Source organism: Jaminaea rosea (genome assembly GCF_003144245.1).
Source record: "Jaminaea rosea strain MCA 5214 unplaced genomic scaffold BDZ90scaffold_4, whole genome shotgun sequence".
NCBI lineage: Eukaryota > Fungi > Basidiomycota > Exobasidiomycetes > Microstromatales > Jaminaea > Jaminaea rosea.
This window is the reverse complement of record NW_020289978.1, coordinates 414,053-437,260: the sequence shown is the minus strand read 5'-3', so window position 1 is coordinate 437,260 and position 23,208 is coordinate 414,053. Positions and strand designations below refer to the sequence as shown.

The following is a 23,208-nucleotide window of genomic DNA, read 5'->3' as shown; positions in this document are numbered from 1 at the left end:
GCCTTGCATGGGCTGCTGGGATGACTTGACCAAATCAGAATCATAGACGAGCAAAGATGATGCGATGCCGACGCTGATGATCACGCTGGACTGACTGCGCCTGACGGTACACCTGTCCTGCCCGCTTACGGTGCATTGGACGGGGTTGCCTCCTCCCTGTCAGATGCCCTCATTTGGCCGCGTCTCTCGCTCTCGAGCAGCCCTGCTCTTTCCTCGCCATCACCCTCGTCCTGTTGATGCGCCCTTCGCTGCTGCTGCTGCCGCTGGTCGCTACCGCCGAAAGCTGCACCCACATCCTCAATCCCTACGCCTCTCAATTCGACCAGCCTTCCCCGAGCAAACGCAGCACATCCCCCTGCCATACCCGCAAACACCACAAATAGCACAGAGGGCCCACCGACGACCTGCACAAGACTGAGGTATGTCGAGCTCCAGATCAGGTTGGTAGTCCAATTACACCCCGATGATATCGCGATGCCTAGCGAGCGCGAGGGGCCGTGGAAGGACTCCGAGGTAACGAGCCAGGGTATGATGCCAAGTCCGAGGGCATAGAGCAGGGTGGTGAGGATCATGAGGAGGAGGGAGAGGATGGGCCAGACCACAGACCCGGTCTGTGGGACTGAAGTAGCCCGTGAGGTGAGAGTGGCGTCCAGTACGGATGAAGGGGCTCGCACTGCGTTGATCGCCGTATCGTTGCCCTTCTGAGGCGTCGACGGTGGCGCGAATACGCTGCTTGGCTTTGGCTCTGGTGTCCCCTTCGTCGGCCCATCTGTCACGTCCCCGGCGTTCGGTATCATCGCAAACGCCCCCGCCAGTCCCAACAGGCACGCCGCCATACCCACTGTCGTCCACATCAACAGCCTTCTTCGGCCCCACTCCGGCCGATCCACGAGCCGCATAGCCGCGACGGTACCCCCGAAGTTGGCTACAGCGATCAGAGTGGCAAACGAGTTTGGGTTTGCGGTGAAGCCTGCGATGCTGAGGAGGCGCGGCGAATAGTACATGAGGGCGTTGAAGCCTGATGCTTGTTGGAAGAATTGGAGGCCGCATGAGAGGATGAGCGCGCGTTTGCTCTGAAGGAGATGCTGCCATTGGGAACGCAGGGAGGGTTTTGCAGCTCGCCGTGATGACCCAGGCTCCGCATCGATGTCGTCGCTCGTCATGGCTGCTCTTGACCCGCCTCTTGCTCCACTTTCCATCCTGTCTACCATTCCCTCCACTTCGGCCTCGGACGCCATTGGGTATATCCTCTTGATGACCCTCCTCGCCTCGACGTATCTGCCCCTGCCCACCAGCCAGCGAGGACTTTCGTCTAGCTTGGCTAGCCCGATGAGCTGGACGACGGCGGGAAGGGCAGAAGCGAGGACCATCCATCGCCATGAGTGAGCAAGAGGGGAGAGAAGGGCGTTGACGAGGTATGCAACTAGTTGGCCCGCCGTTACCAGAAGGGAATTCATGCCTACGATGCGGCCTCGCAGGGAAGTGGGAGCCACTTCTGCTAGGTAGAGGGGTACTCTGCGGACGGGCATGGAGGACTAGAGTTCAGCCGCTTCCTCTCCCCAGAATCTCCTCCTCAGAAGCACTCACACCATCGCGCTTCCCCCAACGGCCACGCCGACGATCCCCCTCCCGAGAACAAGTTGCCGCACATCCTGAGATGCAGCTTGTTCCAGACTCCCCAGCAGGAACAACAGAGCCGCAACCAATATCACCGTCTTGCGGCCGAAACGATCTGCTGCCCTGCCTGCGACTAGGGACCCCAAGATGGCACCTGCAGTCGTCGCGGATACGACTGCCTCTTGCTCTCCTGCAGTTAGCGGCTGGCCATTCAGGTCTGAATGAATCGATACGAGCATGCCAGCCTGCGCAGTATCGCAAATGGTGGGATTGGTAGGAAGAATACGGTCAGTCGCTGTCAGGATGCGAGGCCCAGCATCGAAGGGTGGAAGCGACTCACCGCCAGGCCCGTGTCCCAACCAAAGAGTAGCCCTGAGAAGCCAGCCAGGATGGACGAGGTGATGAGGTAGGGCGTGAGGATACCTTGCGCCGCTTCCGGCAGAACAGCAGTGATAACATCGTCCTCCCCCTCCTCCTCTGCCATGTATGCTGCGCCACTTTCCTCGTGCGAGGTCATCGTCTGCTGCTTGGGTGCTGATGAGTCGTGGCCGTTCATGGGAGCACTCAAGCCATTGGAGTGCTTCCCCATTTGGCTCATACCAGCCTCGCCATGGTCGGGTGGGTTCGAGGGCATGCCCTGACCCTCGTCGTGTCTGCTGTTGTTAATAGCTTGCAAGGGTATCGAATCAAGATCCGAGGGAGATGAGTCCTTCGACGAAGTGAGGCTCATCGAGGGTCCAGCGCAACGACCATGCCAGCGCGGAGAGGTTGCCACGTTTCTGTGGCTGGTAGCTGCAAGTAGATGCTACGCAAAGTGTGGACCGTGAGGGTGTGAGGAGTGAAGGGAAGGAAAGCAAGGATGGGCGGGGGTGGACAACTGCGCCTCGAAGGCAGCTCCCCGCATCCGTGTCAGTTTACGCTCAGGCCACGGCCTTTTCTATTCAGCCGAGACTCTCCTTCTCCCTCCTCTTTACCTCTCTCACGAGGACCATCAGCTTCAGAAGGAGGGGGCAGGATGGCTATGAATTGAGCATGATACCGAAGCGTCTCAGACAGACACGCGAACGATGCGGCTGCGTCCTGGAAGAAGCGCGATGAAACAACATCATGGAGGCCCAGCGCTGAAGGCAGGAGATGATAATCTAACAAGAGGTCGAGAAAGACAACAGAGTGAAAGGAGCGTGTTGGGACCGAAGCGCACGGTATCGTGGCGCGGCGGGGCGTGAACCTACAGGAGTAAGCGTAAATGATGGCGATGGCGATGGCGAAGGCGGCGCGTCGTCATCTTGAGTGCGCCACGCAAGGGATGAGAAGTTTCGAGGCGTGAGGTTGATGATTGGGGGGGGGGGGGGGGAGAAGCGGGCTCACCGGAGTGTACATGTTGGCGAAGGTGATCGTAGAAGAAAGCATCGTCGAACCTTGGCAATCTGGCTATGAAAGGAAAACGCGTGGGCGCGCGAACACCTACTGCCCAGCGAAGAGTTGAGGACTAATGTATCTGCGTCGTCCAATCAGGCGCACGGATTGAGTCGAGTCAGGTTTACATCTTCAAGAGTCGAGACCGCTACCAGCCTCAAGAGTACTCACACCGTGACAGTGAACGTTCCATCAGCCTTGCTGCCCAAAGAGACGTAGTTCTGTCGAAGACGACGGCGCCCTTTGCCTGTCGTCGCACACCCTCCCTCTTTCCCCTGAAATGTAGTCTCGTCCTGCTCGAAGGCCTTGCGCAGGACGTCAGGGTAGCGAATGGAAGTCGATACGCTGACCTTGGCCGTTTCAGCGGCGGCTGTCGTGGGCTGCGCATTATTTCGCTGCTTTGCCTCGTCCAAGAATTGCTGAAGCCCTTCGGCCACGCTTGCATCATCATCAGCCCAGTGGCGTACAGGCAGGTAGATCTTGGAATGTGGGAGGTCCTCGCCGGGCTTGAGGTCGTAGTAGAGTAAAGTGCCCCCAGTGAGGTGTCTCATCGTCGCGTCGGCGGCATCCTTGGTGTCGGCTGTTGAGAGAGGATCGTGGCCGAGGGTGAGCTCCCAAAAACGTCGCAGTGGGGTGATCCAGTCAGTGGTCTTGAGGCGATCCCCCAGAGTGAGGTGGGCAAGGATCTCGTGGAAGTCGACGGTACGGAAGCGTACGTAGAGTCTGGAGAAGGGGGAGTCAAGGTCAGCTGCTTAGCAAACGGACGCCGCAGTTATCCTCCTTACTTGAGCCGAGGGTCATCAGCATGAGCATCAACGCTTAGGATACAAGGCTCCGGCCTGCTCGCCCCCTTGAGGCTGCGCAGATAGCCACAGACTAGTCGCATAGCCGCGCAGCTCGAATGAGGGAGGTCGCCACTCTCCAACGTCTCCAGCAGCAACTCGCCAGCGTCCAACCCGAACTGATGCGCCTTCAACCATGGCATGACATGCGCTTTGACCTTGGCTCGAGGGTGTCTGTCCTTCTCGTTCTCAGCTCGAGGGTCACCGTCCGTAAGATCGAAGCCGAAAAAGATCTGGCTCTTCACTGCACATCCATACATCGCCCTACTTGCAGGCAAGTCGATGGTGAGCAAGCTGACCAGCTTGCGGAAGAGGGTGAAGTCTGCATGCCCTCCAGCTTCGAGCTGATTCATAAGCTGGTAACTGGCTGTGAGGTTGTTACCGCCGGTGGTCTCCAGAATGTGGCTCGGGGAGATGGCTTCAATTGCGAAGCGAGGGCAGGGTTTGTCCGGCTTGGTCCAGGCGATGCCGTACTCGATGGGAGAATAGTCGTCGCACATGTACGAGGGGAAGGTGGGCACGAGAAGACCCGTAGCGCTGCTAATAGTGGGTGGATTGCCCAGCGCGGGAATGATGTAAGAGCGAATAAATTGGGCATGCTGGTCTATGGCATCCTGACTGTATCCGCATAGAGCGAGGAGGTGGTTGGTGCGTGAGCCTACTTCACGCCACCAGAAGTCAGCAGGCTCGACTGGTGAAGCTGCTGAGTCCAGGACAGAGGTAGGCGTGGGACCGCAATAGGACGAGTAAGAGGAGCTGAAGTGGCTCACTTCGTCGCCTGTGAGGGGCGAGGAGGAGAGAGAGGCATCCTTGGTAGAGAGCACCGTAGGCGCTTGGTCCATGCCTTGCAGGACGACCTTCTTGTGGCTCATTACGACGACCAATCGAGAGGGAATGGAGACTGATGCGGACGTGTCGTGGGAAGTAGTGTTGCCCCAGGCAACGCTGCCCATGATTTGAAGTACTGTAGCACCGAGGGAACGGGCGCCTATTTGCCCAGGTCTCGGAGGCAACAGCGGTGCAGGAAGCCTACTTCGTTGGCCGGGACAGCAACGACGCTGTGGCGTGTGACAGAACGAAGCTTGATCAATCAGGGCGGGTGAGTCGGCGACTGGGTATGCCAGATCGAATTGATCCGTGAAAAAGTAGGGCTTAGGGCCTGGGCTTGTAGTGTGGCAAAGGTACAGGGGGGTTGCTAGGGCTGATGGTATAATCACGCCGAGTCTGACAAGTGCCAATGATGAAGAAACGCAGAATGTAGGGAGCCAAGGAACAAAGTCGACGAAGGAAGGAAGAAGAGAAGCAGATCTGGACCTGATGGGCGCGCGTGAGTGAGAATGGTAAGGAGGCAAGATGGGATGGCAACTTCGTCTACAGGGCAGATACGGATTCGCTGACCAACACGGGCTCGCGAGATAAGGGACGAGCTTGGAGCCCCACACGCCCGTGCAGAACCACCGCATCAGCGCCGATGCTTGCTGAGCGACGCCGGCCGACCATCGATTGGTGTATGTCTTCCCGGCCATCCGCGAGGGCAGCAGGCGCGACGGGCCTTGGCGTCACGGTCAGCGCCGTGACGCGCGGCTGGGAATCACGCTGCGATTCGACTCGACCCTCTCATTACTCACGCAGAAAGAGGAACAAAGATGTAGCTTGCTGACATCTGAAAGAAGAGAGAGATGATACACTGAGCGAAAGGGCCTCACGAAGAGGATCGTACGGCCAAGGGAGATCGAGATGGAGCTGGGAGGAGAGATACCAAGAGTAGAAACAGGAATCACGATGAGCAAAGGAAACTTTCGCCACGACCCTCGAGCCTGAACGTGCTCGGCATGCCCACCCGCACGTCCTTTCAGTCGACCACAAGTCTTCTGCGCTTGTTGGTCACCTCCGGCAGGCTCTCAGCAATGCTATCATCCCGCTTACGCCTACGTTCGTCATCAGCTTCCTCGTCCTCCTCTCCGGCGAGATCCTCATCCATTGGAGCAAGCTCCTCTGCCACCTCCTCCTCATCATCAAGGCGATCGGAAAGCTCCGTGAGTGCAGAGTCATCACTACGCTCCCTACTCCTTGAGGCGCTGCCTGCTCCAGGTCCAGGGCGAGGGCGAGGGCGTGAACGAGCTGGGGTACTCTCCACTGGCGCATCTTGCAGCAGGTCGACTCCATTGCCGCCATCTCCCTCCATGTCGTCAACCTCGTCTCCCCTGTTGGCGGAGGCCTTGCCCTTCCTAGGGGTGGGCCCGGCTTTGCCTCCCTTGGTTGCCGCGACGGGCGCCCGCTTGGCCATGAGAGTGACGAGACGCTTCTCGTATTGACGTTGCGGGTCCCAGATCTTCGAGTCAGGGGAAATGTCTACCTTTTCGTCCGCCAGGACCTTCTCCATGGCAGTTTTGCTGTGCGTGACCGAGCGAGGAGGGGAGGGAAGAGCATCGTCAGTGTCCCGCTCCGTCTCGCTTTTCTGTCTCGATCGCTCGCGCTCGTACTCACATGTGGTGCGCATCTCTCGGCCCAGCCGATACCAGCAGATTGCTCAACCCCTTCCAGAAGGCAGGCGCCTTGGCCTTGATACCTTTACTTCCCGCGCGCTCTGCTGCCTTCCACTTTTTGGCCACATACTCTGCCCCGCGACGATGCAAGTCGACGAGGGCGTGCGGGTCGATGGCGCGCAATACGGCCAGGTGAGCACCGCGAATGACGAGAGCAGACGAGATGGAGCGCGAGAGCGTAATGAAACGCGCTTCTGCCTCGACGCTGTCCTCGGTGAGGTAGGCTTCGAATGAGTCTTGCAGAGAGGAGAGGATGACGTTGACGGACTTGGAGGACTCGCGGCCTAGGATGCCTTCCTCGCGCAGAACCTCGATGAGAAGCTTGACCAGCGAGTCGTACATGCGGCCTACCCTGCCAAGCTTACCGATCAGAGGGGCTGTCAGACTTACGTCGATGAGGCCGAGACGAGTAGCTGAGACGAGGGGAGCGACTACTTGGTTGAGGTCGACCTCGGCTTCAAGGCGAGTCTGCGAAGGCACTGCGCCATTCGAGGAGTTGCCCCTCTTCGCTCCCTTACTGTGTCGGCGCTGCTGGCCCTCCTCTTCTTTTTCCTCTCCGTCGCCATCGCTGACATCCGAGGCGGCGAGGTCGTCGGCATCCTCGTTGTCGATGATATGCCTCTGCACCTGCGTCAAGACGACCTGCACACAAGCCTCTTGTGTCAAGGATGAGATGCTAGTATGAAGGCTCTGCGGTAGCTTGGGTTGGTATTGCGAATCCTCGCCATCTCCAGCTCCGTCTTCCATCTGCTGAGCATTGCCATTGTGCCTTGCGTGGGCAGCCGCGGCTGCGGCATCTGCCGATTGAGCAGAATGAAAGGCCATGTGGAGTTGAAGCAGGCGCGAGGCAGCGGCGCTGCTCACGGCGGGTAGCGACGTCGAGCCGGACATAAGGTCTTGCATGACTTCGAACGCATCGTTGCGCTGCACCAGGAGGCTGGCAGCGAGGGCTTGTCGGTCATCTTGCGCTGCCATGGTGGTGCTCATCGAGAGCAGCGTCCGCAGCTTCCAAAGCAGGTGAATCGTCATGACCCGCAGGCACATTGATACCATACGCTCTTCCCCCTCGTATCGCAGGCTGGCCCGCATGGCCACCTCGCGGATGATTTCCCAACCAGAACTGACCTGTCCGTCTTCTGTGTCCTCCATGACCTCGCAGCAGTCGGTAGCAGCACCGATCTCAGCCAGGCGTTCAAGATTGACCTGCAGAGCGAAGCGGGTGTCCTCGTCGAATGCGGTCGAGGAGACGTCTTTGCCCTTGAGCGGTTCGCGAAGGGCGCCGATGAGAGAGTCTTGCAGAGAGGTGAGCTTGCTGCTGGTGAGCTCTGTGAGGCTGGCATGGTTGGACGCGCTGGCAACGAGAGCGCGAATGGCTGTGGCTCCCCTCTTGAGGAGGCTGCTCTCCGAGTGGCGCTGGAATTGCGTCGAGACCTCGTCCCACAAGCTGGAGAAGGTAGACGTCTGCCCAGTAGTGGCATAGAGCTCGAGGTCGAGCATAGGCACGAGCAGTAAGACTTCAGATACTCGCTGCGACTCCGTCCTGTACTTGGCGAAAAGCTTGGGTAGCGCGGGCACTATAGTTCGAGTAAGCTCATCGAGGCGCTCCTTCTCTGGCACTTCGGAAGGCTCTCCCTTATTGGCCAAGGCGGCAGCCGATCTGGCAGAGTCGCTGAGATGCCGCATATGCTTGATAATAGCGACGAGGGCTTCAAGCAAGACGGTCTCCTCAGGAGGGAGCAGGCGATAGGCCTCATTGCCAGGCTGACTGCCGGAGTAACCGACGACCGACGTCGATGAAGCCGCCGCTGCCCCTGCTCCTGCAGTGCGATTCTTTGCCCGGCCGCCTCGCCCAGCTGCGGCTGGCTCTGCATCACCTTGAGCAGCAGAGTGATCATAGAGCAAGGTCTCGAGTAGTGTGGAACAGCTTGACAGCGGAGCCTTGCCTTCATCATCGTCGAAAGACCAGAGCATCTCGATGGCGAGTCCAATACGGCCGGAACCCTCCGCGACGAGCGTCTGCGCTTGCGTAGTCATGGACGATGATGCGACCTGAGCGCCTATATCAGTGAGGTCGTCGATGGCCTTTTCGTACTTGACCAGGTTCTCGGCGAGAATTTTGAATCGCAGTTTGCGCACCTCTGCCTCCCACTTGGTCCTCTGCTCCCTCGATTTGGCGTCCTTGGCCGCCGCCGTGCCCGACACTGGTGCGGAGCCAATTGTGTCGTCCACTTGCTCCTCGACCTGTTCCTCGACAAGGCCCAGCACGAAGCGGCTGACCTCTGCTCGGATGCGCGGTTCAACGTCGAATATGTGCATGCCAATTTCGTCCCTCTGCTCCTCGTCGAGCAGGTCTCTGCGGTCGATGTGGATGAGAATCTCAATCGTCGAGACGCGCACGGTGAGGTCGATGTCGCTGACTGCCATCTGGATAAGCCTGGCAATATTGCGCTCGGTGAAGGCGCGCATGGCCTCGGGAAACGCCGATCGAGAGTAGAGACCATTCAGTGCTCGCACAGCAGCGATCCTGACGGCTGCGTGGGCGTCACTGAGGCACCAGCCAATGTAGCGAAAGAACTCCGTCATGACAAACATGTCCGGGTACGCTTTCATCCATCGCCCAAGCTCGGTAGCGCAGTCGGTGCGGATGAGAGGGTCTGCGTCGCGGTATCGGTGCTGGAAGACGCTATCGATGAGGTCGCGGATGCTATCCCGGAGCGTAGCATCTTCCAATTTCTCTGCTTTCCAGGTCTCGTCAAGATTCTTGAGCCTCTTCTTGTCAGCGCGAGCCTTCTTGCTGCTTTCGGCATTGAGCTGCTTGCGGGTTGTATCGACGCTCTTGCGCTTTTCGGAGGCGAGGGCAGCGAGGCCCTCAACTAGGTTGAGCACAATGAAGGTAGAGGTGTGTCGGAAGGAGCGGAAGGTGGATGACGACAGAGAGGAAAGCCACTCCTTGAGAACATTGAGCAAAGGATTGTCGATGACGTCGTCCGATGACATCTCGGTGGTGGGAGCGACAAGAAGCAGCTCTGACTCTGAGGCCGTGTGAAGGAGGCGTGAAATGAACTCGGAAAGGGAGCGCTTGAACTTCTTGAAAGCAGGAGCGCGCGATACGAGGGGATAGGATGGCATTGGGATATTGCGAAACTCCTCTTGAATCTCGTCGAGTGTGTCGACGATGTTGTCAAGGTCCATTGCACCTTGCTCGTCCGTCGAGCTGTTGCAGCCGCAGCATCGAATGAAGAAGTTGACGAGCTCCGTCAGAGCTGGTCCAGGGTTCTCCTGATAGGCTATGACCCAATCTTCGGCCGTAGTCTGAAGAGCCGTCTCTGAATTCTTGACGGCGTCTGCGTGCGTGGAAGTGGACTGAGGTCAGCGAGTTCTCGAGGCAACAAAAGGGCTGCCGTCGCACTCACTGAACAAGGGCACGTCGTCGCTAATCTCTAGCTCCTCCTTGCTCGCTGCCACTCGAGGTGCTGCCTTGGCCGCACCAGCTTGTCTCTTGCCACCACCGCCAGCTGCCTTGGACTTGGTCGCCTTCGTCCGCGTCGCCGCTGAGCCATTGGTGGTCGTCTTGGCCTTCTTGGCTTTGGGGACGCGAGGACGCTTCAGCTTCTTCGACGCGCCTGGTGCCATGAAGTCGGCCGTGTCGTCCATGTCGATCTCGCTGCCCGAGTCAAAGGAGTCCTCGGAGAGGTCACCATCATCGGACGAGTTTGCGGCGGCGCGTGGCGGGGAAGATTGGCGGAAGCGGTTCGAGGCCGCTCGACGAGGGCGCGAGGCAGCGGCTGCAGCTACTGCTGCTGCTGGAGCCGCCATGATGCGCGTGGTGAGCGACGTGTTCAGCGAGTGCTACGGAGATGAAGCACGCGATGAAAAAGCAGTGGTCTATGTAGAAGAGGTTGATGTGTGGTAGTGAAGATCGTGGTGAGGAGGAGAGGAATGCTGCTCGCTGCTCGAAGACGGAAGGGCGACGCGCTGACGCACCTCGAGACGCGGCTACTCCGCCCGGCAGCCCGAATGAGCGCGTAGCACGCGTGAGCCTCAGAGGGGCCACAGAGCAAGACGAGGCAGGGCGCCAAATGACACCATCACAAGTAGCATCTTTGAGTCGTCAGACACGAGAAATCGCTGTCGTGCGACTCGACCGATGCTCACGACCACCCAATTACTGCTGGCTTCTTCTCAAGAAAGGGAGGGCGCGGCCCCCGCTACCACGCTCTCCATGGCTGCGCGTGTTGGACTGCAGGCAGCTTAGCACAAGTACGTCCTCGGTCCTTTGTCTGCCGCGGGCTGTCGTGCGGGCGGAGAAGCACTGTGCAGCCTTTCAGGGCGTGTCTGCCCCGTGTGCACTGCGCCGTGCGCCAGAGCTTGGACCACCTCTGACGCTCGCAGGCAATCTCATCTGCTCCATAGTCCCAGTCAGCTTCGGCGAAAAGGCTCTTCGATGAGCAATCATCCTCACTCCTTCGCACCAGAACATAGACGACGTCAAGAAGTAGTTGACGACGTCCCAGAGCAAGTCACTCCACCTCAGTACAGCCGGCCCCTACCCAAAGAGGGAAGCAGCGACAGCAACCCGCTCGATTCGTCCTCGTCCTTTGACTTGGCAGACTTCGCCGTGCCCTTGCCTTCTGGTCGACCACCATCTTGGCTGGCCAAGCTTCCACCTGGACCCAAGGAGACGCCAACACAGTCGATCCGCAAGAAGCATCGCAGCGTGCGCTCCCTGACGAAGGAATACGAGTCGTCGGCGCCCTGTGCCTTATCGTCCTCTTCGCCTCTGGGCTCAGCAGCAACGACGCCCTCGCCCCATTCCGGCACTTACGACCCGTTCAATAGTAGGCCAAATACAAAGCGCGCGACGCCTGATAGCAAGGTGGCTTCCTCATCACCCTCGTCTGTCCCCGCCTCCGCTGCGCCCCTCTCACCGCGCAACTCGAACAGCCTCGCTGCTGCATCGACGCAAATGGCAGAGGAGCAACACAAGCATTCTCATCAACATCTGCCGACCTTGGCCGTATCGCTGGACGATGATCAGCCAGGAGCAGCAGCAGGCAGCTCAGGTGGGCTGGGCAGGAGCAAGTCACATGTAGGCCATCATGAGCGAACACCAAGTGGTTCACTAGATACAGACCTTCCCCGCCCACAAGACGAGGAGAACGACTCGCTTGGCGAATTGGGTCGTTCCCAGTCCCTGTCGACTCGCAAGTCCCTCTCGCAGATGTCAGCTGCTGAGCGCAGAGAGCATTCGCGCAAGCACTCCCGCGTTCACTCACGCAACCTGAGCGTCTTCTTCCCTCAACCGGGGACAGAGGCAGAGGTCGAACAGGACAGATACAAGGTTGGGATGAACTTTAGCAACGGTGGCGGACAGCCCGCTGGCGCCCTTCGACCTCCGATCTCAGTAGACACGGCCTTTGGCGGTAGCGGCGACACCCAGCTGCCGAGTGCAGACTCCCTCATGGGCGGCGACAGCTCTTCAGCATTCGCGAGTCCCAGTCCGACGAAGAGCCGTAGAGGTCATCACAGCAAGCACAGCGTTAGCTACCAGCAACACCAATTGCTATCGCCCATCAAGGGCGGCGCTGGCGGTATGACGCGCGACTCCAGCAACGAAAGCCTGGCGTGGTCGGAGGCCTTGTCCAGGAGTGCATCATTGCAGTCCAATGTGACGCCTCATGAACATAGCCCTGCCGCTCATGCCCATTCTCACGATCACCACCACGGCCACCACCATCATGGCCATGAGCATCACTCGCATTCGCATGTCCACAAGCATGAACAAGGCGGCGAGTCAGCAGCAAAGATTTTGGGCTTCTTCCCCCGCCTCCCCCCGCTGCCCCCACAGCTCGCCCCGACTTTCGCGTACTCCCTCGCCCATTTCCTGCTGGGATCCTCGCTCTGGGTATCGGGTCAATCTACCGACCTCCTCTCTGTAACGGGCATGGGATACCTAGTCGTCTTCGACTCGCTTGGCTCCTTCAACGATGTGCTGGCGCAATGGGTGGGCTCGGTGAAGGGGCGGTCACACGGCAAAGACAGACATAGGGTCGCAGAAGCCTACTCGACGCAGAGAGTCGGGACGCTGCTCAACTTTGTGCAGACGATTTACCTGCTTTTCGCGGCAGTGTATGTCTGCAAGGAGTCGATTGAGCATGTGCTTCTTGAGGGCGGGGAGAGTGAGGCAGCTGCGGCTGAAGGGGGGGTCGATGGGGGGAGCTTGAATGTGGCCATGGGTGGCGGTGCGGGTCATCACCACCACGATGGTCTCGTTACCCCCTCGGGCCCTCTGTCAGCCGCGACAAATCCGGGCACGCAGCTGCCGACAGTCCTCCTAGTCCTGGCGACCGTAGCGTGCCTCTTCGCCAACCTCTTCATGGCCAATCATGCAAGCCTCGTAGCCGCCTCTGGCCTGTCGACCTCTTCTTCCCCCTCTTCTCAAGCATCGCGCCGTCGAGCACACGGCCGCTCAGCCTCAGTGCTAGTCTCTACCTCACAAATGGCTGCAGGCCCCTTCCTCTCCCTCCTCTCCAACCCTTTCAGTCTAACTGTCCTCTTCTTCTCTTCCTCCCTCCTCTTCGCTGCGCTCAGCCTCTCTCCCCTCCAAGTGCAGGCGTTAGACAAAGTCTTGGCGGGGCTGGAGAGCGTGGCCATGTGGTACGTTGCTTTGCCGGCCAGCAAAGTGCTGGGGAAGGTGCTGCTACAGACAGCGCCTAATGTCAGCAAGGAGGAGGGCGGCAGAGCCCAGCTGGTGCAGCTGATGAGGGCCACCAAGGCGCTTGAGGTGGAGCCCTTAATTGAGCATATTGCAGCACCCAACGTATGGCAGTTGACGCCTTCCACTTCGGCGTATCAAGGAGGGACGAAGCATGGCAAATCAGGCGGCGCAGGCTCGCTTGGCAGCCTCGCAGCCGCAGCTGCCAGTCTGGGCGTGAGCTCGACCCACTCTACCTCTTCGACACAGAAACGAACAGCGCAGTCGCCTTCGCTCATCGCGTCCATCTCGATCCTCCTCCGCGACGAGGCTCAGGACGACGATGTACTCCGTATCACGAGATGGGCCTACGAGAGGTTAGCGCCTGCCCTTGGGGCTGGGATGGGCGTGCCTGCTGGTCAGGCGTTGAGAGGTAGCTTGGCTGCTGGGGAGCTGGTGGTTGATGTGAGGCGCAAGGGGATTGCGGCTGCTGTTGAGGCTGAGCATGGGCATGCCCATGGGCATCATGATCACTCGCACGGCGGTTGTGGGCATGGGCATGGGCATGGGCATGGGCACGGTCACGATCATCATCACGTTCACGACCATGACCACCACGGGCACGATCACAGTCACGCCCATGACCACACCATCACACCCTCACACTCGCACGACGCCCTCGCCGGTCATCATCAGTCTCATGATCACCACGCTCAAATCCACGCGCATTACGATCACGATCACGGCCACGGTCAGAATCATGACGAGCATCACCACGGGCATTCCCACGATCACCATCACCATCATCACCACCATCATCACTAGACTCTTCTTTCCGGCGATATCGAGCGATGTCGCGAACGCTCTTACTTGATGTTTCTCTCCTTTTCTTCTGTCAGATATAATGAACTCCTTGCTGGATGCGCGACGCTGCCACAGTTGCGCCTGCTGCTCCCGGGTCCTTTCATGCACGCGTACGTTTCTCGTCGAGTGAGGTCTATCTGTATGTCATGGCATTGCTTGGAAGAGCGTCAGGCTCTACTCGTTCATCGAAGCATCTTCACCGTCCTGCTCTGCGGCGTCTGTGCCATCCTGAGCAGCTGCCTCCTCATCGTCATCGTCATCGTCCTCCTCGTCCTCCTCGACCTCCACCAATTCGCCTTCCTCGTCCTCCTTCTCTTGATCCTCACCAGCAGCCGCATCTCGCTTCCTCCTCTCCCTCAAGCCCCTCCCAAACTCCCTCACCCTCTCCCCAAACACGCTCGCGACTCCCTTGGCCTGACCAGCGTCCCACACTTTGACCTTGCCCGACGAGCCCGCAGCAGCGATGACGAGCGGCTCGTCCGGTGAGAAGGAAGCCGCAAAGACTTTGCCCGCGCCCACGTCTCTGCTGGCTACTAGGCTGATCGACTTTGGCTTGGGCCCACCACCAGGGGAAGGCTCGAGATTCCAGAGCTTGACCTGCCTGTCCAACCCCGCGGTCACGAGACAGCCGGGGATATGCGGGCTGATATCCATGCTGGTGCAGGCGGAGGAGTGCGCCGATAGGGTGAAGAGGGAGCGTGCTTGGCTCGCCCCCGTCGCTGCGGCTGATGACGCAACCGCGTCGACATCGTAGCTGTGGACGAGTCCCGAGTCCAAGCTGACCAGCAAGTTGTTACACCTCCAAGGATTCCACCTCACCTTCTCGATTTCCCCGTCGACTTTCACTGAGCAGATGACCACGCCTGGCTGACGGACGTCGAAGATCTTTACTTGCCCGTCGTACCCGCCTGAAGCGAGGACGGAGCGTACAGCGCTGCCCTGTTGCTCGGCAGGGAGCGAAATGCCTGACGTGTTCCACGCAACGGACTGCACCTTGTCGCTGTGCAACCCCTCGAAGGATCGCAACGCCTCCAGTCCGCCATGCTCTTTCGGTGCTGCGTCGAGATCCCAGAGCTTGACGGTCCCATCTGCCGATGAAGAAGCGAGCAGATTGGGCACAAAAGGGTTCCAAGAGAGACACAAGACCGCATCAGTATGATGATGAGGTGAGTTTGGACGAACAGCGAGCTCGCGACGCTTCTTCTTTCCCGTGCCCTTCTTCTTTGCCTGCTTCTCCCACGCCTTTGAGGCTTCCCTGTTGCCCAGCACGGCGGAGGGTACAAGGCCATCAATGATATCCATGTTCCAGATCTCGATCTCTGGGTCCATGGTGGAGACGGCGAGGTAGTTGCCCTGTGATGCGCGGGTAGCGCCATTGGTATTTGTCGAGGATGAGGCGGCTGCTGGCGAGTGGCTGAGCCATTCGAGGCAGAGCGGGAATGAGGGCAGAAGCAGATCGTGATGCACATACAACGACGAGCCTTCAGGCGCCTCTTCGGTGACGGGTGCATATACGTGAGCCTCGATGAGGGAGACGTCATCTTCCGTCTTTGCTGAGATCAACAAGTTGTCCGAAGGCAGCACTTCGAGCGCTTCTCGCTCTTCATCATCGTCGTCTTGGCCATCAATGTCCTTGTCGCCGTCCTTGAGGGTAATGTATGGGTCATCGTCGTTTGACTTGTAGAAGGAGAGGCCCTTGATGTTGGAGAAGGCGCCCATTGCAATTCCTGTAGACTGCTCTTCATCGTACGTGTCGAGCTTGTACTTTGCGAGCTCGTCCTCATCGGCGCCCTTTTCCTCTTCTGCCTTCTCTGTCTTGGTATCTTGGTCCATCGACTCATCTGCGTCTTGATCATCATCGTCGTCATCCTGCCAACCATCGCCGCCATCCATTCCCTCTGCCTCTTTCCTCGCTTCCTCCAACTGCTGCTGCGCGTCTCCGAACTCGAGGTTGGTCAACTTCTGAACACGCTGAAGCTCATCTTCATCGGTGATGTTGAACTTTTGCGGATGCCGGGCTGCCGCCCCCTTTCTGACCCAGGCGAGACTGGAGATCATTGTGAGTGAGGAAGGGTGATAGTGGTGGTAGTGTGGAGTCGAGGTCTCGTCGAGAAGCTCTCAATTTCCAGACGAGGCCCACTTTTTCGACTTTGGCCTGCCAGTCCGCCTTGGAGCCAAACGAGACGTCGGCCTCGCGTGGCGGCTGCCGTCGTCGTGCGGGCTCCGTCGACGATGGGCAAAATTTTGGGCCCAAGGCGGCAGTGGGTTGGCTGCATCGTCGTCCTCACCACCATCCATCATCACGTTGCCCCCACTCGCCCGGCATGCTGTCCATCAAGAAGCCTCGCAATGCCCGCTCCAAGCGAGCATTGGAGAAGCGACAACCCGCCACCAACGAACCTGTAAAGACGGCCCTCTTTGTCAATGCTTCCCACTCAAGCCACACCGTCTCGCAAGCACTGCAACAACTCTCCGCCCTCAAGAAGCCCTACGCAATCTCCTTCTCCAAGAAGAAGTCCAATGATGTCAATCCCTTCGTCGATGCAAGCTCAATCGAGTTCTGGTGCGCAAAGAACGATACCCCACTGATGCTGGTCGGCGACTCGAGGAAGAAGCGCAAGGACAACTTGACGTGGATCAGGCTCTTTGACGGCAAAGTATTGGATATGCTTGAGATGGGCATCGATAGCCTCAAGACCACCGAGGAGTTCAAGCCCCCTACCCTACCTGACTTGGGAACTAGGCCGCTCTTCCACTTTGCCGGGCAGCAATTCGCTACAGAGGCTGCCGGGGAATACCCAGCGCATGCCCACCTGAAGTCGCTCATGCTCGACTTCTATCGTGGAGAGGAGGTCCTTGAGAATGGAATCCCAACAGGAGGAAAGGTGGCGCTGCAGGGTGGGCTGCAGATGGTCATTAGTGTCACAGCGACGAGCGACAATGAAGGCACGAGCAAGGGCAACGGCGCCGCAGGGGCTACCTTGGCCGACCTGTATGCCGCAGGCCAAGCAACGAGCAGCAATGGCGCTCCCTCCTCCTCCGCAACACCAATCGATACTTCAGCATCTGGCAGTCGCATAGGCTTCCGCGTCTACACCATCACCGTACCCCCAAAGACACCGGCACGCGCCATTCCCTCCAACTTCACACTAAACGAGTGCGGTCCTTCCCTCGACCTCACCATCCGACGTCGTCAGCCCGCAGACGCCACCATGCTGCATCAGAGTTTGAAGAGGGCAAAGACGCAAGCAGAGAAGAATAGGCAGGGCAAGAGCGACACGTACAAGAAGAATATCGATACAGATGAGATGGGCGATATGGTTGGTAGGGTGCATGTGGGCAAGCAGGATCTTAGCAAGTTGCAGACGAGGAAGATGAAGGGTTTGAAGGCGGATAAGAATGGGGCTGAGGAGAGTGACGATGAAGACGACGAGGAGGAGCACGACGACGACGACGAGGATGAAGATGAATTCATGGCGCTGGGTAGCGGGGATGAGGACGAGATGGAAGATGACGAGGACGATGATGAGGAGGACGCAGCAGAGATGGCAGATCTCGTTGGCGACTCAGAAGACGACGATGATGAGCCAGCGCCAGCACCCAAGGGGGCGATGTCGAGCAAGAAGCGAGGCAGAAAGGCATAAGAACCGGTCTTACCAAAGCGTGCAATCTCATTTCGCCTCTATCAAGAGGCTCGTTGCCAGACTTCATCGTTGCAGGCTGATGCTGGAGTGCGGATCTGGTGATGTATCGAAGTAAGTGTGACATTGGGGTAGTGGATGAAATGAAGGATATACGGACATGGTGGTGCTGATGACTTCGATGGGCGCGCTGCCCGGTGCTCCCAGGTTCGCTCACTCCTTGGTCGAGGAGGGAAAGAGATGGTTGACGGAGGTCTTGTGCTCCTGGCTGCTCGGATGATGTTGCGATGCTCTAATGTCTCCTCCCTTTGATGGCAAATTTGTCTCGCTTGACGAGTCTGACACCCTGTCTGCTCCTCCTTCTCTTCTTCTTCTTCTTCTTCTTCTTCCTCCTCCTCCTCCCCCCCAGCCGCTGCTACTTGCGCCGGCCCCTTTTCCCCGTCTTCTTGCCAGCTGGAGTCGACTGGCGTTGCGGGTCCGACACGCTCAGAGCCGCCCTCTTGGTAGTGCCCGTGGGCTTGTCTCTGCTGCAAGGAAGAGAGGTGCGGTCGGAATCCATCTGCGCTGCCTGCCGTGATGCTCCTGCTTGCTTCGAGGAGCTCGCCCCCTTTGACGAGCCTGCCTGCTTCGACGGGCCGGCTTCCTTTGACGATACTGCCTGCTGCTTGGATCGACCTGTCTGCTGCTTCTCAGGAGCGGTTGCTTTCTTCTTCCTCGAAAACGATGCCTTGACAGCTTTGGGCGTGGACGCAGGAGTGTATGGCTCGTCCCATGCACTCGGCTCTGGGGCCGCCTCGGAGTCAGATGCTGCTATCCAGACGTCCAGCTCTGGAGGAGGCGTCTCCCAAGGATCGTCCTCGCTCGGGGTTCCCGGTCCATAGCGGTAGCGCTCTTGGTGGTACTCGTCTGCGATCCTCTCATTCTCTGCTTTTTCATCCGAATCCAGATCCTCCGAACGCTCCGTGTCCTGGTCCCAGGCTGCGCTATCTTCCGACTTCTTCCTGCTCGTATCGGGTTTCTTCTTGCCGTCCGGTCGGTAGTCTGCGTCATCGTCCTTCTTTTTCTTTTTCTTCTCTGGTGTCGATGGACGGGTGGGCCAATAGTCATCGTGACCTTCCTCGATCCCAATCCAGGGAGACTCTGTCTTCAAGAGATGTCGGCGGCGTTTGAGCTCCTCCGCATCGTCTGGGGCGATGCCCATCGCATCATCAGCCCAGCTCGCATCCCACAGCAAAACATTCTGGGCGGCGCCGTGAGCCGCGATTGATATCGGTGAAGGAGCATTGATGGCGTCCTGTACCGTAATTTGTTTCAGGTCTGATGCTGACCACCACGAAGGCTTCCCAGAGACCGAGCGCGCGCACTGCCTGTTGGCTTCCATCTCCGTCCATTCGTGGCCTTTGACACAGTTGTCCAAGAGGTGGTGAATGAAGTTTACGAAGAATGCGGGCTCTTGATCAGTCTCCTTGCGGTAGCGCAGGGCAGTACGCTCCACGAGTCGAGCCATGTCGCAGAGCTGCTCCCAGGTCGCGCGTGGACTTAGCTCGACAATGAAGGTAAAGGCTCCGTTGCCCCTTCGCTTTGGACGCTCGACGAGGACGTAATACCAGAATTCCTCCTTCTCTGCGAGCTCATGCCAGCCAATTGGGCGTGTCCATCGAAGCAGATCCGCATCTTCGAGGTTGTGCGTTTCTGTTCCTCCGTTCGCTCCAACGTGAGGTCTCATGGCGTGCAGACGGAGCATCTTGTCTCTTCTGTGGCGGCCGCCCGTGCAGGGATTCCAGTCGACGCTAACAGAAATATGATAGTGTCAGTCACATTGCTGCGATGCTCGTCGAGTATCTGCGCTGCTGCTTACGCGCGTGGAAAGCTGCGCGTGCTCGCGCACCAGTTGTGGTGGACGTAAGAGTTGGGGCAAGCCTCGAAAAGCTGGTCACTGAGGTCCATGCTGCGAAAGATTGCGCCATTCCACTCGATTTCAGCAGGACAAAAAGGATCGCCAGCTGGATATGTATGGAAGAGGCCTTTGACGCTTCGGCCATCGGTGCGTCCCTGGCGGATGCTTTCCAGGGCCCTCACAAATTCCCTGCATTCATGTCTGGTGATATAGATGACCTGCTTGAGGCCAGAGAAAGGGTCTCGTTGCACATGATGAGCGAGGATACGGCAAGTCAGAGCCACCGAAAAAGCACAGTGAGGGTCGATACGGCTGGCCTCGAGTAGAATCTTGAACTTGAGGTCGTACGGCAGCTGAGCGAGGGCCGCTTCGCCTTTGGGCGTGAAGGCTGGCGGTTCTGTAGCTGAGGTACGAGCGAGATGAGGGGGAGCGGGCGGTGGGTAGTCCCACGGATCCTTCGCGTAATGCTCTTGGAGGAAGGAGACTTGAGATCGCCCGTGGCTGAGAGCTCGAAGAGCCGCCTTCGTTAAGGGGATGCCTGAGGTTACCGAGCTGGTCATGGGCGGCCTTCATGCGCTGATGATGGGACAGACTGGCTGAGCGAGTCTACTCTCTCCTGCGATGAGTGAGCTGCCGCTATGTGGTGATGAGGACTTGGAGTCAAAGGTCGAGAGCGATGGAAGAAGACATGAAGAGGAGAGAGGGACGGGACGGCTGACTGTTCGATGTTAGACGCGCCAACTCGACGCCCGCTTGTGCCTGCTCGGGTGTCATCACTCCAAGCATTGGCTGCTCGTCGTGGGTGGGCATCAGCGAGGCGCGCAGCTTTCTCCTGCCCACTCAGGCACCAAAGTGACGGGCTCATCGCGTGCCGTGAGACTGGTATTGGAGTGCACCTGCTTCCTCGATCTTCTCTTGCTCTATCGCGATCTTCTCATTGAGTCTCTCAGGCGTAGCGAATGGGTCTGACTTGGTTGATGATTGACCTGTTGGTGGCTTCGATAGCTTGATAGGAGTCCTCACTTCGCGTTGCGAGCACCTCGAGCTCTAGGTGCCGCTGCACCGCTCCCCGTCCGTGCACTGCTTGGCCTGACGTCACCGGAGCGAGGCTGCATCGCATCTCGTCCGCCTGATCTTGTCTCTTTCCAACCTCACCCATCACCAAAACAACACCAATCATGTCCGCCAACGCCATCAGGAACACCGAAGCACAAGGCAGCGTCCCCCAGACGGACGCTGGAGCCAACATTGGCTCAAATGCGCCCGCCGGGTCGACGACCACCGGATCAGCCACAGCATCTGGAGTTGGCGCCGGGTCCGCAGACAACAAGCACACCCCTGCCATCCCGGGATCGGCGCAGCTTGATCCAGAGATTCCCAGGACGGCCAAGGAGGCTCCGATCTTTGGCGTTGAGGCCTCCAAGGACGTTTCGTTCAAGGTGCGCAGGGCTTGGGAGATCACGGGCAGATGGTGCGCAGCAGCTGACCATCTTTCATTCGCCCCCTCTTTCTTCCCACAGGAGCAAGTGCAAGGCCATGCCAAGTACTTTGCCGGCAAATTCACAGGAAACGACAAGGAGGTACAACAGGGCGCTGCGAGGGCGAGGGGAGAAGAGAACTCGCTGCCGAAAGAGCTTCAGCCTGAGAGGAAGTCGACGCAGTAGAGGCATCACGGACACGAGGCGATGTTGTACATTGCGAGCCGGGGAATTCTATCTGCTACGGATCGTGACCCACTACCACCATTCGTCATCGTCGTCGTCGTCGTCGTCATCCGGCGTAGATGGCCCCTTGAGCTTCTGCACGCTGCGCAAACCCTTGCTCATGTAAACGCCATCCAGCTCGTAGCCCAGCCTGCGGTAGAAGTCCCTCGTCCCCACACCAGAGATGACAGCCAGCTTCGTCGATTGATGCTCTTCCCTGCTGATTCGTTCCGCCTCTTCCATGAGCAACGTTCCAAACCCTTGATGCTGGAACTTGGTTGGGTCCCTCGAGTGAATGCCCACCGCAGTCCCATATGTATGCAGCTCGCGCACCATACTCGCTCCGCCAGGTCCTGCCCCGACGCCAGCCTCTTGTTCTTCTTCGCTACTCCTGACAAGCTCTTCCCTGAACGTCGAGGTATCGTTGCACTTTCTGAGACGGAGCAATGCCACGAGGATATCGCGTTTCGGATCCTCGTAACTCAGGAAGGTTTCCCAACCTCCATTAGCCACGTAGTCCCTGCGCACGAGCTCGACGTCCTCGGGCAGCACCTTGTTATGGATCTCGTGAATCCCCACCTCCCTCGTCCTCACATCACGGCACTCCAGGCCAAAGTCCCGCATACGCTGCAATGCCAGCTCGCGAAGGTTCCCGTTCTCCACGCCCGACGAGACCAGAGGCATAGGGATGTCCCTCTGCACGCGGTAGACTCTCGTCCAGGGTGGAACGAGTGCGAGGATGCGAGCGACAAGGTCGACGAGGAAGGAGGGCGAGTAGTTCTTGTATCTGCCCGTGCGCCAGAGCTCGTACAGGCCTGTACCGCGGATGACGAGTGTCGGGTAGATCTTGAGTCCGTCAGGCCTGAATGCCGGGTTGCTGAACATCTCCACGAATTGCTCCATATCTCGTTCGTAGCCTACGTTGGGCAGATCGGGCATCATATGCGTAACGACCTTGTAGCCTGCCTCCTTTGCTAGCTCGAAAGTTTCACAGGTGGCCTTGACCGTGTGGCCTCGATTGGTATCGCGTGCCACATCCTCGTATACGGATTGCACACCGATCTCCAGGCGGGTACAACCGTATCTCAGTAGTTGAGAGAGGTGCGGTGGCAAGCAGTAGTCCGGGCGAGTCTCGATGGTGATACCGATGCACTTGGTAGGGGAGCGCTCTGAGTATCTGACGGCCTCGTCTACATCCATTCCCGTGTGTCCACTCAAGGCGTTATGCAGCTGAGCAATGAACTTGTTCCGGTACTCCTCACTGAGCGACATGAACGTCCCTCCCATGATGATGTACTCGACCTTGTCTACCGAGTGGCCAAGCTCACGCAGCTGGGCGACTCTGCCTCTGCTCTGCTCGTATGGGTCGTATCGTGCTCTAATGGCTCGCATGGATGTCGGCTCGTAGCCCGTGTAGCTCTGCGTCGAATACTCAAAGTCCGAGTCTGGCCCACCTGGGCAGTAGACGCACACGTTGCCCGTCATGGCTATGTGTGGGCAGCGGTGTGGCTTGCACATCACGGCTACAACTGCGATGCCTGAGGCGGAGCGAATTGGCTTTGCTCGAAGTGCTGGGAGGAGTAAAGGGCGGTATGCTTCAGGGATGGAGGCGATGATGTCTGTGAGGCGTGGGACGCCCTTGTGCTTGTGCTTGCGACATGCCTTCTTTCGCAGCTCAGAGAGGGAGACGGGCGAGTGCGACTCGTGTGCTGAAATGAGGCCAGCGACGACCTCTGCGCAGACTTTGAGGAGCGACTCTGCTGAAGTTGTGCCCGTTGAGGACGAGACCATGCTGGTTGGGCGGACAAGACGAGGGTGAAGACGTGGATTGGAAATGGAGAGACAAAGTGGCGCTCAAGTCCAAAATGTCGAACGGGAGTGGACGCAACCTGCGTCTCTCGTCCAGGCGACGACGGTCCTGCCGCGCAGAGTCGACCAACCAAGACACTCCCGCCTCCGCCTTCTCAACTTCCCATTTCAGCCAGCGC

General features: G+C 58.6%; 9 protein-coding genes across 9 annotated transcripts; 3 read left to right on the top strand and 6 right to left on the bottom strand.

Annotated features, from left to right (window-relative positions):
• Nucleotides 1-125: 125 nt before the first annotated feature.
• Nucleotides 126-2,347, bottom strand: BDZ90DRAFT_259459 (sugar transporter; the record flags this gene model as incomplete). The annotated part of the gene is made up of 3 exons (XM_025508165.1): nucleotides 126-1,515; nucleotides 1,588-1,862; nucleotides 1,958-2,347. The coding sequence occupies 3 exons, from the start codon at nucleotides 2,345-2,347 to the stop codon at nucleotides 126-128; spliced, it is 2,055 nt and encodes a 684-aa protein (XP_025363029.1).
• A 734-nt stretch (nucleotides 2,348-3,081) lies between these two features.
• Nucleotides 3,082-4,828, bottom strand: BDZ90DRAFT_259458 (aromatic prenyltransferase; the record flags this gene model as incomplete). The annotated part of the gene is made up of 3 exons (XM_025508164.1): nucleotides 3,082-3,115; nucleotides 3,205-3,756; nucleotides 3,819-4,828. The coding sequence occupies 3 exons, from the start codon at nucleotides 4,826-4,828 to the stop codon at nucleotides 3,082-3,084; spliced, it is 1,596 nt and encodes a 531-aa protein (XP_025363028.1).
• Nucleotides 4,829-5,502: 674 nt separating this feature from the next.
• BDZ90DRAFT_238637 (hypothetical protein) lies at nucleotides 5,503-10,346 on the bottom strand. Its single transcript, XM_025507346.1, has 3 exons — nucleotides 9,835-10,346; nucleotides 6,363-9,765; nucleotides 5,503-6,268 (listed from the first exon to the last, which is right to left on the bottom strand). Exons 1-3 carry the CDS (start codon nucleotides 10,235-10,237, stop codon nucleotides 5,728-5,730), a joined length of 4,347 nt encoding a protein of 1,448 aa, XP_025363027.1. The 5' UTR covers nucleotides 10,238-10,346; the 3' UTR covers nucleotides 5,503-5,727.
• Nucleotides 10,347-10,811: 465 nt separating this feature from the next.
• Nucleotides 10,812-13,989, top strand: BDZ90DRAFT_274151 (hypothetical protein; the record flags this gene model as incomplete). The annotated part of the gene is made up of 2 exons (XM_025508828.1): nucleotides 10,812-13,492; nucleotides 13,593-13,989. Exons 1-2 carry the CDS (start codon nucleotides 10,866-10,868, stop codon nucleotides 13,987-13,989), a joined length of 3,024 nt encoding a protein of 1,007 aa, XP_025363026.1. The 5' UTR covers nucleotides 10,812-10,865.
• A 287-nt stretch (nucleotides 13,990-14,276) lies between these two features.
• On the bottom strand, nucleotides 14,277-16,037 carry BDZ90DRAFT_238635 (WD40 repeat-like protein; the record flags this gene model as incomplete). The annotated part of the gene is made up of 2 exons (XM_025507345.1): nucleotides 14,277-14,913; nucleotides 14,950-16,037. Coding segments are annotated over 2 exons (1,725 nt in total), but the record flags the coding sequence as incomplete, so codon positions are not given.
• Nucleotides 16,038-16,257: 220 nt separating this feature from the next.
• On the top strand, nucleotides 16,258-18,017 carry BDZ90DRAFT_231393 (Brix-domain-containing protein). Its single transcript, XM_025505846.1, has one exon. The coding sequence runs from the start codon at nucleotides 16,304-16,306 to the stop codon at nucleotides 17,621-17,623; it is 1,320 nt and encodes a 439-aa protein (XP_025363024.1). The 5' UTR covers nucleotides 16,258-16,303; the 3' UTR covers nucleotides 17,624-18,017.
• Nucleotides 18,018-18,035: 18 nt separating this feature from the next.
• BDZ90DRAFT_259453 (hypothetical protein) lies at nucleotides 18,036-20,077 on the bottom strand (the record flags this gene model as incomplete). Its single annotated transcript, XM_025508163.1, has 2 exons — nucleotides 18,036-19,410; nucleotides 19,479-20,077. 2 exons carry the CDS (start codon nucleotides 20,075-20,077, stop codon nucleotides 18,036-18,038), a joined length of 1,974 nt encoding a protein of 657 aa, XP_025363023.1.
• A 618-nt stretch (nucleotides 20,078-20,695) lies between these two features.
• On the top strand, nucleotides 20,696-21,181 carry BDZ90DRAFT_259452 (hypothetical protein; the record flags this gene model as incomplete). The annotated part of the gene is made up of 2 exons (XM_025508162.1): nucleotides 20,696-20,956; nucleotides 21,038-21,181. 2 exons carry the CDS (start codon nucleotides 20,696-20,698, stop codon nucleotides 21,179-21,181), a joined length of 405 nt encoding a protein of 134 aa, XP_025363022.1.
• On the bottom strand, nucleotides 21,180-23,079 carry BDZ90DRAFT_231391 (histone acetyltransferase ELP3). The gene has a single exon (XM_025505845.1). It carries the CDS (start codon nucleotides 23,009-23,011, stop codon nucleotides 21,254-21,256), a length of 1,758 nt encoding a protein of 585 aa, XP_025363021.1. The 5' UTR covers nucleotides 23,012-23,079; the 3' UTR covers nucleotides 21,180-21,253.
• Nucleotides 23,080-23,208: the final 129 nt, after the last annotated feature.

Coding starts and splice junctions, on each gene's coding strand:
- BDZ90DRAFT_238637 (XM_025507346.1), bottom strand. CDS start 10,237: ATGGCGGCTCCAGCAGCAGCAGTAGCTGCAGCCGCTGCCTCGCGCCCT. Junction 9,766..9,834: donor CGACGACGTGCCCTTGTTCA/GTGAGTGCGACG, acceptor CCACGCACGCAG/ACGCCGTCAAGAATTCAGAG. Junction 6,269..6,362: donor CCGAGAGATGCGCACCACAT/GTGAGTACGAGC, acceptor GGTCACGCACAG/CAAAACTGCCATGGAGAAGG.
- BDZ90DRAFT_231393 (XM_025505846.1), top strand. CDS start 16,304: ATGCTGTCCATCAAGAAGCCTCGCAATGCCCGCTCCAAGCGAGCATTG.
- BDZ90DRAFT_231391 (XM_025505845.1), bottom strand. CDS start 23,011: ATGGTCTCGTCCTCAACGGGCACAACTTCAGCAGAGTCGCTCCTCAAA.